The following is an 11,852-nucleotide window of genomic DNA, read 5'->3' as shown; positions in this document are numbered from 1 at the left end:
CTCATCTAATCTGACAATTGTATATTGAAAATTGTATTCAATCAATATCAAGATATTTTATATTATAAAATAAAACATGAACATATTTTATAATATAAAAAAAGATATGTATATGGTAGTATTTATTGAATTTATTTATTTAAATAAATAAAAAATAAATCTATATCCTAAAAACTCATAATTTAAATTATAAACACAAATAAAACATGAAAATATTTTATAATATAATATAATATAAAATAAGATATGTGTATGGTTGTATTTATTGAATTTATTTATTTAAATAAATAAAAGATAAATCTATATCCTAAAAAATTTATGATTTAAAATATAAATACAAATGAAATTGACTGAAAAAATTTATGTTATAAAAAATATTATATTAGGCTGAATACATCAGCAATATAATTTAAAACTAAATATTTTTATTTTAAAAAATAAATTTCATTTGTATAAAAACAAATTATAAATGAATTAGAATAATATCTTGAAAAATAAAATAAAAACAAAACAACTAAAAAATACTTATATTAAAAAAAATATGTAAAAATTGTAATTTAGATCATGAGACTTGGATAAACTCATAGAAAAAACTTGAAAATAATTACAAAATTAATATTAAAAAAAACTAATATAGAACAATAAGATTATACGAAATTGGATTCCCAACAAATTAAATGTTGAAAAATAAAACCATTAAAACTTTAAAAAAATAAAAACCGAAATGAAAAGCAACCTTATAAAAAAATTGACTAAATTAAAAAAAATTATAAATGAAAATAAAATAAAATTAAAGGGTTAATTTTTTTGGGATCAAATAGCATAGATAATTTTACTATAACCTAAAATATATCATACTTTCTAACTATTTGACTTTTTTTTTCATGAAAGGGTTTAGCTAGTTTTTATATAGGTCAGTCATTGTTTTCATCACTTGGTTAGAAGTGTAGTTATAATTATTTTTTGAAATATATTTTATTTAAAAATATATTAAAATAATATTTTTTTTATTTTTTAAAAAATATTTTTGATATTAATGTATCAAAATGATAAAAAAACATAAAAAAATTATTAATTTTAAAAAAATAACAAATTTTTAATTTTTTTAAAAAATATATTTAAAATGCCAAAACAATCAGGGCATAAATCAATGTTCAGCATTGGTGTTATGAACATTATTTACAGCTGGTAGTTTTAAGTATTTTTTTTAATTTTAATTAAATTAAATAAAAATATAATTTAATTAGATAACATTATAAATCTAATGGATTCGGTTGAGATTATCATCCCAGTTCTTAACGGAAAAATTTGTTAATTTAAAAAGAAAAATAAAAAGATAATGGAAATGCGGTTATAAATGTTATTTTGTGTATGTCTAATAAGATATTTTTAAAATATTTTCTATTTAGAATTTTTTAATTTTTAATGTTAATATATTAAAATTATTAAAACTTTTAATTTGATATATATTTTTTTAAGATAAAAACTTTTTAAAAAACCATGGGAAAACTACTTCTTATTTCACACATGGATTAAGATAAAAAAGAAAAAAAGAAAAAAAGAAGAAGCAGCACCATCCCGGAAATCACGTCAAAGGTAGACTCGACCTCACTCGGTACTCTCCTCCTCCTCCTCTTGCCCGAAGTCCATTTTAGCTGCTGCTACCCAAATACCTTCTCCCCCCCATGTCCGTACCCCCTTTCAGCTTGATTTTCTGTCTTACTCCCTTCAAATGCTTTCCTTTAGATTTCTCCTCTGAGTGTCAGATCAAAACACAGAGCTTCGTATTTACACTTCTTAATTATTTATTTTGCACAGTAATTAACGTCTCTTTTCAAGATTTGACATCACATAAACAGAGGCAGAGATAGAGACAAAAAAAGGAGGAGGAAGAGGAGGAGGTGGAGGAGTTCATCAATCATGGCTGACACTAGACGGTACCCTCTTGGTAACCAGCTAGGTAAGATGGTTTCAATTTCTTCTTTTTTTATTTATCTTTTTTTTTCCTCACCTTGATTTGGGAATATTCGTTTGTACAGTGTATTATAGAATTGTGATTTTTGGAATTTATGCTGTTGAAGGTTTTCATTTTTGTTTTTGATGGCTGGCTTGTATATATTTTAGAAGAGGAAGATGTTAGCAGGACTAAGGTTCTGATCTGGGCTTAAAGTTTGGGTTTTTTATGGGTGGGTTTTACTTGTAGAACAAAGGGACAACTTTTTAAGCATTACCACTTATTTACCAGTGCAACAGTTCATTGAAGATAATTTATCTACTAAACCTAGTGATAATCTTGGTGTTCTTTTTGGGAGGGTCTGAGCTTTTGAAGAGGATTTTTGCTCAAGATGTTATCATTAATTGATAACTGGATTTCGAAACAACGATAACGCTGGATTAAGATTTATGTTTTATTGTTAAGGGGATAGATTTCCATGCTATATCAGTCCCCAATTTCTTCTCTTATACAGTCTTGAAGGTGGTTTAGAAATGGTGGCATTAACTATCATGCTTTATATTCTCCTCTTGTCTTTGTTTGTTTTACACTTGATGTTGTGAAGTTACCGATGATGTGCATTTTAAAAAAATTGTCATCCGCTGGAATGCAGATATTCAGCAAATACTGTTAGAAGCGCAGCATCGATGGCTACGACCTGCTGAAATTTGTGAAATTCTTACCAATTATCAGAGATTTCGTATTGCCCCAGAACCTGCACATATGCCTCCAAGTAATATTTTGTCAGCATTGCTTTCATTGATTAATTGTTCAATGAACCTTTCCCTGTAGTTGCCTTTCATAAACTTCCCTGTGGATAATAAGAGATCTTTTTTGTTTTTAGCTAGTTCATTCTAGTTATTTTCTTCTCTTTCATGAGAATCTACTATGAAATTTGTTTTGCATCTGATCCATGTGGCAAGATTCCTTAAAACTCCTAACTGCTTTTTGAGTCAAGGTTAATGTTTTGCAATATTGCAAACTTATCTCTCGTGGACAGCCTGAGGATAATGGTGTCAAGTGTGGGTGAGAGACCATAGAATGTGCATATCTTTGATAGATTCATTTCAATAGTTTTATGTTTCTAAGATTGAAATGATTTTCAGATCATTAATCAAGAGTTCGCCTGTTTTTCTTTTGTGTTTGAACCTTTCTTTCGGGTTTCAAATTGGACATCATTCTCACAAGTCTACAGCAGCTGAAGCATAAAATTGCAATCACATTTATTCTAAATCAACGATTTGGTTTGGGTTTTTTTTTTGTCTTGTCATTTTATTCAACTTTAAAGGAAATGACAGAACTACTTGTTTAAGCTCACTTATCCAATAAAATATTAATTTTTTTAACTCCAGTCACTTATCAAATACAATTGTATTTGTTTGAATTCCAAGTTTCAGTGTTTTCTTTTATCTAGGGAAAGGCTCCTGCATTAGGACTCCTCCCCATTTCTTGTCTGATTACTAATGGGGCTAGAAGTTGCATTTTAGGTTAGGAGAAGCTCATAGATGGCGATATAATGTGTAGCTTGAGTGCTTCTGTCTTATTGTAGTGTTTGTGCACATCAAGTGTGTTATCTTCTCCACTACGGGCGCACAAGCTTCCGTTTGATTAAGTTCCTATTAGTAAGGTACGATTGTAAACTATCTTGGCTCCAATTTCAGGTGGTTCACTGTTCCTCTTTGATCGCAAAGTGCTCAGATACTTCAGAAAAGATGGCCATAACTGGAGGAAGAAAAAAGATGGGAAAACTGTGAAAGAAGCTCATGAGAGGCTCAAGGTAAGCATATTAGGGTATTTGAATCAGGCATCTTTGAGCCAGTGCCTTTGTCTTCTAGCTAATGTATTTTACTCCGCTGCAGAGACATTGTTTATATTTAAGATTTATGTGTTTTTTCAAATCATAGTAACCAAAAAAAAAGTGTAAGCATATTAGGGTATTGGAATCAGGCATCTTTGAGCCAAAGCCTTTGTCTTCTAGCTAATGTATTTTACTCCGCTGAGGCATTGTTTATATTTAAGATTTATGTGCTCTTTCAAATCATAGTAACTGAAAAAAAAAGTGTATGTTCTTTCAGTCTGGAAGTGTTGATGTGCTGCATTGCTATTATGCACATGGAGAAGATAACGAAAATTTTCAAAGACGCAGTTATTGGTTGCTTGAAGAGTGAGTCCTTGAATCTTTTCATTTTTGATCTTCCAATATCTTGGTTTTGGATCTAAATACTTGCATTTCAAACTATTTGTCCGGCCTCATACGTACCATGGTTTATAAAATGGCATAACTGGCAATATTTAAGAAGATTGGATTGGTTCTAACCTGTTGATATATGTGTATTTCACATTGAATTAATAGCTTTCATTTTATTTTATTTTATGAATGTCTGATTTTGTGATTATTTCATGTTCTACTTTTGGGTTTCAATTAATTAGAGGCATAACAACCAAGGCTTCAAGCTTTTTGTGTAACTGAGGAAATTATTGACCTACATGAGTTCCATGGTAATGAATTCCTTCAACTGCTTTTTTTTTGGTCTGTTTTTCAAAAATTATAGGCATGGTCACAACCTTTCTAAAAAACCTTGGATTATGTCTGTTAGCACACATATACAGCACGATTATTGCTTTGACGCTTAAAATCTTTTTATGTGTGTTCCATTTCATGTGAAGTGTTAGATTAGCTAAAGAAATCGGCAGTTTTGGCCATCACCTGCTCCTCGTAGCTGATATTGTTGGTTTAAAATGCCTTCTTGAAATAACAGCTGGTTTCTTTCTTCTATATTCCATTTTTTAGACAGATGACCATCTTCTGTTTCTTACGTAGCTGTCCTCTACTGCAGGGAACTTTCACACATTGTACTTGTCCACTATCGGGAAGTAAAGGTGACATTTTCTTCACCACTCCTATCTTTTATGCTCCTTTTAGCTATCTTAGTCTGTCACTCTGTGTTCCAAAAAGTTCAGCTTTGTTGGATAACTTGAAAGACAAGTCTACTCTTTGCTGCCTTTATTCTTTCTCAAATATTTATTTGGCTGTGCTGAGAACAATAGAATCGAATAGCTTTTTTTCTTCCGTGGGTTAGTCTCTGTATTTTCCAAATAATAATTTCACTATACCAGTACTTGGAACCCCTCCCACACCAGGCAAAAAAAAAGAAGGATTGAAAACATTAAGGGAAAAAGGAAACAAATCTGTCTCCAAAATTTTGAATGTGGAGATGTATTAAATAATAGCGCACATGTATTGTCCACACCTCCGAGGCTCCAACATATGAAAATTTTTAAGTTAGGAATAGGAATCTAATGGTGAGTAGTGCACATGAATGGGCTGTGATGGGATTTGATCCTTTTGGTGAAAATGATGCCTTGATCATTGGATTGTGACTGTCATTTGATTAAATTGGTATGCTGTGATTTTTTTGTCATATTGTAGAATTTAACAATGCATGGATGTCTTTTGCCAACACAATGAAAATAGAAGTTATTTATCTGAGGATTAAATCCATCATGTATCTTTGGTGCAAAAGCTATTAGATGAATGCTGCACATGCAAAACTATAAATCTATGTTTAGGGTGTGTTTGGGAGTGTGGTCGAACCTCCCTTTTAAAATTTTGAATTTTTTTGCTTCAAATTAATGTTTTTTGGTGCTTTTGGATCGTTTTGATGTGCTAATGTCAAAAATACATTTTTTTTTTAAAAAACATTATTTTAATACATTTCCAAGCGAACATTTTGAAAATAACCTCTACCACACTTCCAAACAGGCCCTTAGACTAGAGCCGTAAAGCAGTTGTGAAAAGAGATGATTTGTGTGTGTATTTGTGAACCAGAATAAGTGGCAGTAATTGGATAAGTTCAACAAAAAATTATCATGTATTTTTTATACAATGAAAATGATGATACATGTGTAACACTTCCGCAGGTGGAATCTAAACCTGAAATTTATCTACTTTTGCCTTGAATGAATGCGACTGGATATGTGTTTTAGACTTTAGAGCAGGATTATAAAAGGAATTTATTAAATAAGATACCTTCAGCATGGGATTGAAGTTTTTGTCTCAAATGGATTAAAATATTGTTGAATTTCAGGCTGAAAATTGCTCATGAGAATCTATCTGCACCTCTGTTCCGGCAGGAGAATCTATGTGCTCTTATTTCTTGTCTTTGCTGCTTAAAATCACGATTCAGTTATTATATTCATGTTATTTAGTTTTTTGTTACTCTAACCTAAGATGGCTATCATGAATGGAGTATCTCTTATTCTAGAAGAGGAAAATGGTTGACCTTAAAGTTTCTTCATTCACTCGTGTGTATCATCTATCAACTCAGCAATCTTGATATTGGGTTTGAGCTGCTTAAATTTTCATATTTCAGCAGGGAACCAGGACAAATTTTAACCGCATTAAAGAGCATGAAGAATGTATTCCTTACTCTCAAGAAACTGAAGACACAATGCCCAGTTCAGAGATGGACACTTCTGTTTCTTCCCGTTTCCACCCTAATGGTTACCAGGTGCCTACAAGAACTACAGATACGACAAGCATGAATAGCGCTCAGGCATCAGAATATGAGGATGCTGAATCAGGTGCCTTTTTTATTCATTTTTTGTGCATCAGTTTCTATTGACAAGAATTTCTGTGTCAGTTTCATTAGAAGATGTAGTGTAGCTTTCTGTATGGTGAATGCTTTGGATTTTTCATATTCTTACATGTGGAGATGGTGTTTATTGCAGTATATAATAACCAAGCCAGTTCCAGATTTCATTCTTTTCTTGAGGTGCAAAAGCCTGCAATGGAGAGAATTGATACAGGCTCATCTGTTCATTATGATCACATGACGTTTTCAAGTAATTGGTTCTGATGTTTTGATCTTTCTAGAGTAATTGTCCCAAAAGTTTTTACCCTATACACAAGAACTTACACAATAATCCTTGTTACTTTAAATAGGTGATTATCAAGGCAAATTGTCAGCTGTTCCTGGGATGGACTTCATCTCACTTGCCCAAGTGGATAAAACTAAAGAAACTAATGGTACTGAATCAGCATGTGAGCCTCAGAAAGTCATTGACTTGCCGTCGTGGGAGGATGTATTAGAAAATTGTGCTCGTGGAACTGAATCTGTGCCTTTCCAGACTCTTTTGTCACAAGATGATACGGTAGGAATCATCCCTAAACAAGAAGATGGAATACTGGAGAAGCTTTTAACCAATAGCTTTGATAAAAGGGAGGATATTGGGAGTCATATACTTGATCAGGAAGCATGGCAGGTACTATGTGATCCTTTCTGTATGTTATAAATCCTTGCATCACATGCTTAATTCAGATTAAAGGGTAGTTTGTGAATGCCAAACTCTTCTTTGCAATAGTTTTCAAGGATGGAACGATGGTGGTGACTTTGTTTTTGGTTCATATGCATCATGAGTGAAATTGATGAGTGGTTATATAGGTCTCATTCCCATAATTGCTTTTCATGCAATCAATTATAATATATACATGAACATTAGATATCTATAATGCATGTATTATCATAAAACGGTATGGCTGGGATAAGAATGTTAGGATTGATGAATTGTAACACAAGACAAGACTGGGGTAGGATGAGTCATATGAGTACATCTGTGGGAACGTTGAGGTGACACAAATGAGATAAGTCGTGAGATGGTGGTATCTTTTGGCCATTTCTAACTTCAACCTGTACACTAGGGAGAAAAGGTAACACACTGAAGTATTAGGAGAAATCAGGGGAGACTGATCAGAAATGGTGTGGGGTGAATTGACAAAGGGTGATCCAGTTTTACAATAGTTTAAAGAAATTTTATCCCATAATACAACTGAATGAAGGAGGCAGATTCATCATCCATGTAGTCAATCTCAACTAATTTGGGATTCATGCTTAGTTGAGTCAAGTTGTGAATGACTGCCTACTATAGTTAAATTCATTACATTTTCAAATTACTGCAAATGTCTCATTATATGTTAATTATAGATGTGTTATCTTTTCTTCTTCTGATTCACTTATCTGTTTTGGGCTTTAACTTGCCTTCTAAACAGTCTATGGAGGGTGTTTCTTCACATCTATTAAAGTGGTCCGTTGATCAAAAGTTGCTTCTGGACTCAGGATACGATCTCACTGCTAGGTTTCCTGATCAACAACTTGATAGTGGCAACTTAATCAATATTCTTGAGCCTTTCTGTACACAGGAAAACGATCTCCATATTCAAAATGACATTCAAATACAGCCTGCAAATGCAGATCATGGTATGACCCTAGAGGGAAAATCAATGTACTCTTCTTCAGTGAAACATCATATATTGGATGGTTCAGGGACAGAAGGTTTGAAGAAGCTTGATAGTTTCACCCGATGGATGAGTAAAGAACTTGGAGATGTAGAGCCACAGGTGCAGTCCAGTTCTGGGTCCTACTGGATTACTGCAGAAAGTGAAAACGGGGTTGATGACTCCAGCAATCCTTCTCAAGGAAACCTGGATGCATATTTGCTTTCTCCTTCTCTCTCCCAGGACCAACTCTTTAGCATTACTGATTTCTCACCCAACTGGGCATATGCAGGCACAGAGATCAAGGTACTATACAAATATTAGTATTTATTGTGTGCTAGATTGTGCAGTAACATCTAAGTTATTGAATGTGCCAGCTTTTCCTTATAGACTGGATTGAGGTTTCTGAGCTGAGCTACCACTCCTTGCTGGGGCATATCATATAATGCTTCATTTTGATATTATAATGTTCTTTTCTCATTTATTCTACATATATTAGGTCCTAATCATGGGAAGATTCTTGAAGGGTCGAGAAGCAGCAGAAAACTGCCAATGGTCAATTATGTTTGGAGAAGTTGAAGTTCCTGCAGAGGTTATAGCTGATGGTGTTCTTCGTTGCAATACTCCCTCGCATAAGGCTGGCAGGATTCCTTTTTATGTTACATGTTCAAATAGGGTAGCTTGTAGTGAGGTGCGTGAATTTGAATACGTCAGTCACACCCAAGATATTACCTATTACTATAGTGACAGTGTTACTGAAGATCTTAATATGCGATTTGGAAAGCTACTGTCCCTGAGCTCTGTCTCCCCTTCAAAATATGACTCCAGCAGTGTGGATGAGATTTTGAGCAGTAAAATCAACTCATTGCTGAATGAGGACAATGAAACATGGGACCAAATGTTTAAGCTTACTTCAGAGGAGGGGTTTTCCTCAGAAAAAGTAAAGGAACAGCTTGTTCAAAAGCTACTCAAAGAACAATTACATGTATGGCTTTTGCAGAAGGCATCTGAAGGTGGAAAAGGCCCTAGCGTATTAGATGAGGGTGGCCAAGGGGTGCTACATTTTGCAGCCGCCCTTGGCTATGATTGGGCCCTGGAACCTACTATAGTTGCTGGTGTAAGTGTCAATTTTCGCGATGTTAATGGATGGACTGCACTTCATTGGGCAGCATCTTATGGCAGGTGAGAGAAATGTGATTTCTTTTATTTGCTTTTTTTTCTTAATTTTTATGGAGCAAACCTTGCTTCTAGTATAGTAGTATCTCCTTTCTTGTCTTCCTTTCAGTTCACAGCACTTCATATTGCAAGCTGAGAATCAGCATGGAGTATGATACCATGATAGTTTATTGGACACAGGAGTTTTTGATAAATTTACCAGAATAACACCAAATAAGCTACTGAAAAATGTTAACTAGGGTGCAAGCTGCTGTCATCTAGAAACTGGGCGGCTAATCTCATAGAATAGGGGAATTTTATTAGTGATGTTAGGATATCATCAAATACCATGTTGCAAATGATAGCATGCTAAGTTCGTAATCTGTTTTATCTTATCAATTATATAGAAGTGGCATCAAATCGAGCTTTAATCCTAGCTGGGATCAAATTACATCAGCAATTTGTGGCTCTTAGAATTTCATGCTAGTTTCTTTTTTCAAAACACTTATTAAATTTGTACACTTTTCTTGTATTTTGGCTCGAATATCAGAGAGCGAACAGTTGCATCCCTCATCCATCTAGGTGCTGCTCCTGGAGCATTAACAGATCCAACACCCAAATATCCCACCAGCAGAACACCTGCTGACTTAGCTTCTGCTAATGGACACAAAGGAATTTCCGGCTTTCTTGCAGAATCTGCTTTGAGTGCCCACCTTTCTTCTCTGAATTTGGAAAAGCAGGATGGCAAGGCTGCAGAATGTTCTGGAACACAAGCATCACAGACAGTTTCAGGCTGTAATGCAACTCCAGTCAATGATGCTGACTTACCAAGTGGACTGCCCCTGAAGGATTCATTAGCTGCTGTTTGTAATGCTACTCAAGCTGCTGCTCGTATTCACCAAGTCTTCAGAGTTCAGTCCTTCCAAAAGAAGCAGTTAAAAGAGTATGGTGATGATAAATTGGGAATGTCACATGAGCGTGCTCTTTCGCTTATTGCAGTCAAGTCACAGAAGGCAGGACAATATGATGAGCCTGTTCATGCTGCAATACGAATTCAGAACAAGTTCCGTGGTTGGAAGGGTAGAAAAGAATTTTTGATAATCCGGCAGCGAATTGTTAAAATTCAGGTGCGTACATTGTTCTCTCTTGATTTTCTGCTTTTTTTTTTTTGTATTACTCACCTACGTAACTTTCTCTGACTTGTTTTGTCCTTTTACAAAGCATATAACTCTTGAAATCTAACCTTGAGTTTTTTTTCTGGTGAAGGCCCATGTAAGAGGCCACCAGGTCAGGAAAAACTACAGGAAGATAATTTGGTCTGTAGGCATTCTGGATAAGATTATCTTACGTTGGAGACGGAAAGGAAGTGGTTTGCGTGGCTTCAAATCTGAAGCACTTACTGATGGTTCCAGCATGCAAGTTGTCCAGTCAAAGGATGACGATGATGATTTCCTTAAAGAAGGCAGAAGGCAAACAGAAGAAAGATCACAAATAGCCCTTGCAAGGGTGAAATCCATGCATCAGCATCCAGAGGCAAGAGAACAATATTGCAGGCTGCGCAATGTTGTTGCTGAGATCCAGGAGGCCAAGGTAACAGATTATTATTTTTATTCTTTTTCCTTGCTAGTTGCTTGACAGTTGTTTGCATTGGAGACAACAGTGAAAGGTTGTCATCACACTAGAACTTTCTAAAATACTATTCATTATATTAGCTGCTGGGGGATATACAGTCCTCTTCAGTATGCTATGCAAGTCAGGTTTTTGTTGGTACTTTGGTAGAACATTGTTGGAACTAAACAGTTTATGATGAGCAGACTAGGTTTTTATTTTTATCTAGAAAGCGATCAGTGGACTAGGTTTGAAACCAAGGGAGATGGTATGAATTTTTCAAATCTCCTCCACATTTATAGTGCAGAATAAGATTCACATAATCTGTGGACATGTAAACCAAGGGGAAAATGTTTTCCTGAATTTCAAAAGTGGTGGTTTCAATGACAACCATGAGCTTTCAAAGAGATGAAGCAAACACTGTTTTGTTAATCTGATTGGTTTTATGATCTGTAAATCTTGCAGGCTATGGGCGAATGGGCTAACAATTCTGAAGTGATGGCTGAGTTTGATGACCTGGTCGATCTTGGAACATTAATGGATGATGACTCTTTCATGCCTTCAAATTCTTGAGCCGACCTCGGTTATCCTATTTGAATAGAAGCTGAAATTTGTTTGTAAATGTAGTTCCTATTGAGTCTCCTAATTATTAACTGAAGTAGGTTAGGAATGTATCAGATGGAAGCAGTAGTGCTGTATTGTCTTGGTGTCTATCTTTATGCACAGTAATACTGTGTAGTCTTGAGTTGTAATAAGAACACTGAAGTTAAAAGAGAGAGATGGTATATGATGAACAAACTTAAAAAGTTCTTTAGTTAGCAA

At 34.3% G+C, this 11,852-nt stretch overlaps 1 protein-coding gene across 5 annotated transcripts; it reads left to right on the top strand.

Annotated features, from left to right (window-relative positions):
• The first annotated feature begins 1,526 nt into the window (after positions 1-1,526).
• On the top strand, positions 1,527-11,852 carry LOC133673087 (calmodulin-binding transcription activator 3-like). 5 transcript variants are annotated; one of them, XM_062093717.1, is made up of 14 exons: positions 1,527-1,687; positions 1,819-1,960; positions 2,607-2,726; positions 3,655-3,770; positions 4,069-4,157; positions 4,831-4,873; positions 6,367-6,577; positions 6,725-6,838; positions 6,939-7,258; positions 8,043-8,573; positions 8,767-9,449; positions 9,973-10,549; positions 10,689-11,012; positions 11,496-11,852. In XM_062093717.1, the coding sequence occupies exons 2-14, from the start codon at positions 1,921-1,923 to the stop codon at positions 11,601-11,603; spliced, it is 3,276 nt and encodes a 1,091-aa protein (XP_061949701.1). In that variant the 5' UTR covers positions 1,527-1,687; positions 1,819-1,920; the 3' UTR covers positions 11,604-11,852. The 5 variants fall into 5 exon arrangements, with proteins under 5 accessions (XP_061949701.1, XP_061949702.1, XP_061949700.1 ...); XM_062093718.1 differs by having other exon boundaries at positions 1,527-1,960; positions 6,370-6,577; XM_062093716.1 differs by having other exon boundaries at positions 1,527-1,960.

Source organism: Populus nigra, chromosome 14 (genome assembly GCF_951802175.1).
Source record: "Populus nigra chromosome 14, ddPopNigr1.1, whole genome shotgun sequence".
Classification (NCBI taxonomy): Eukaryota; Viridiplantae; Streptophyta; class Magnoliopsida; order Malpighiales; family Salicaceae; genus Populus; species Populus nigra.
The sequence above is the reverse complement of the archived record's forward strand: the minus strand, read 5'-3'. Positions and strand labels throughout refer to the sequence as shown.

Coding starts and splice junctions, on each gene's coding strand:
- LOC133673087 (XM_062093717.1), top strand. CDS start 1,921: ATGGCTGACACTAGACGGTACCCTCTTGGTAACCAGCTAG. Junction 6,839..6,938: donor TGATCACATGACGTTTTCAA/GTAATTGGTTCT, acceptor TACTTTAAATAG/GTGATTATCAAGGCAAATTG. Junction 8,574..8,766: donor ATGCAGGCACAGAGATCAAG/GTACTATACAAA, acceptor TACATATATTAG/GTCCTAATCATGGGAAGATT.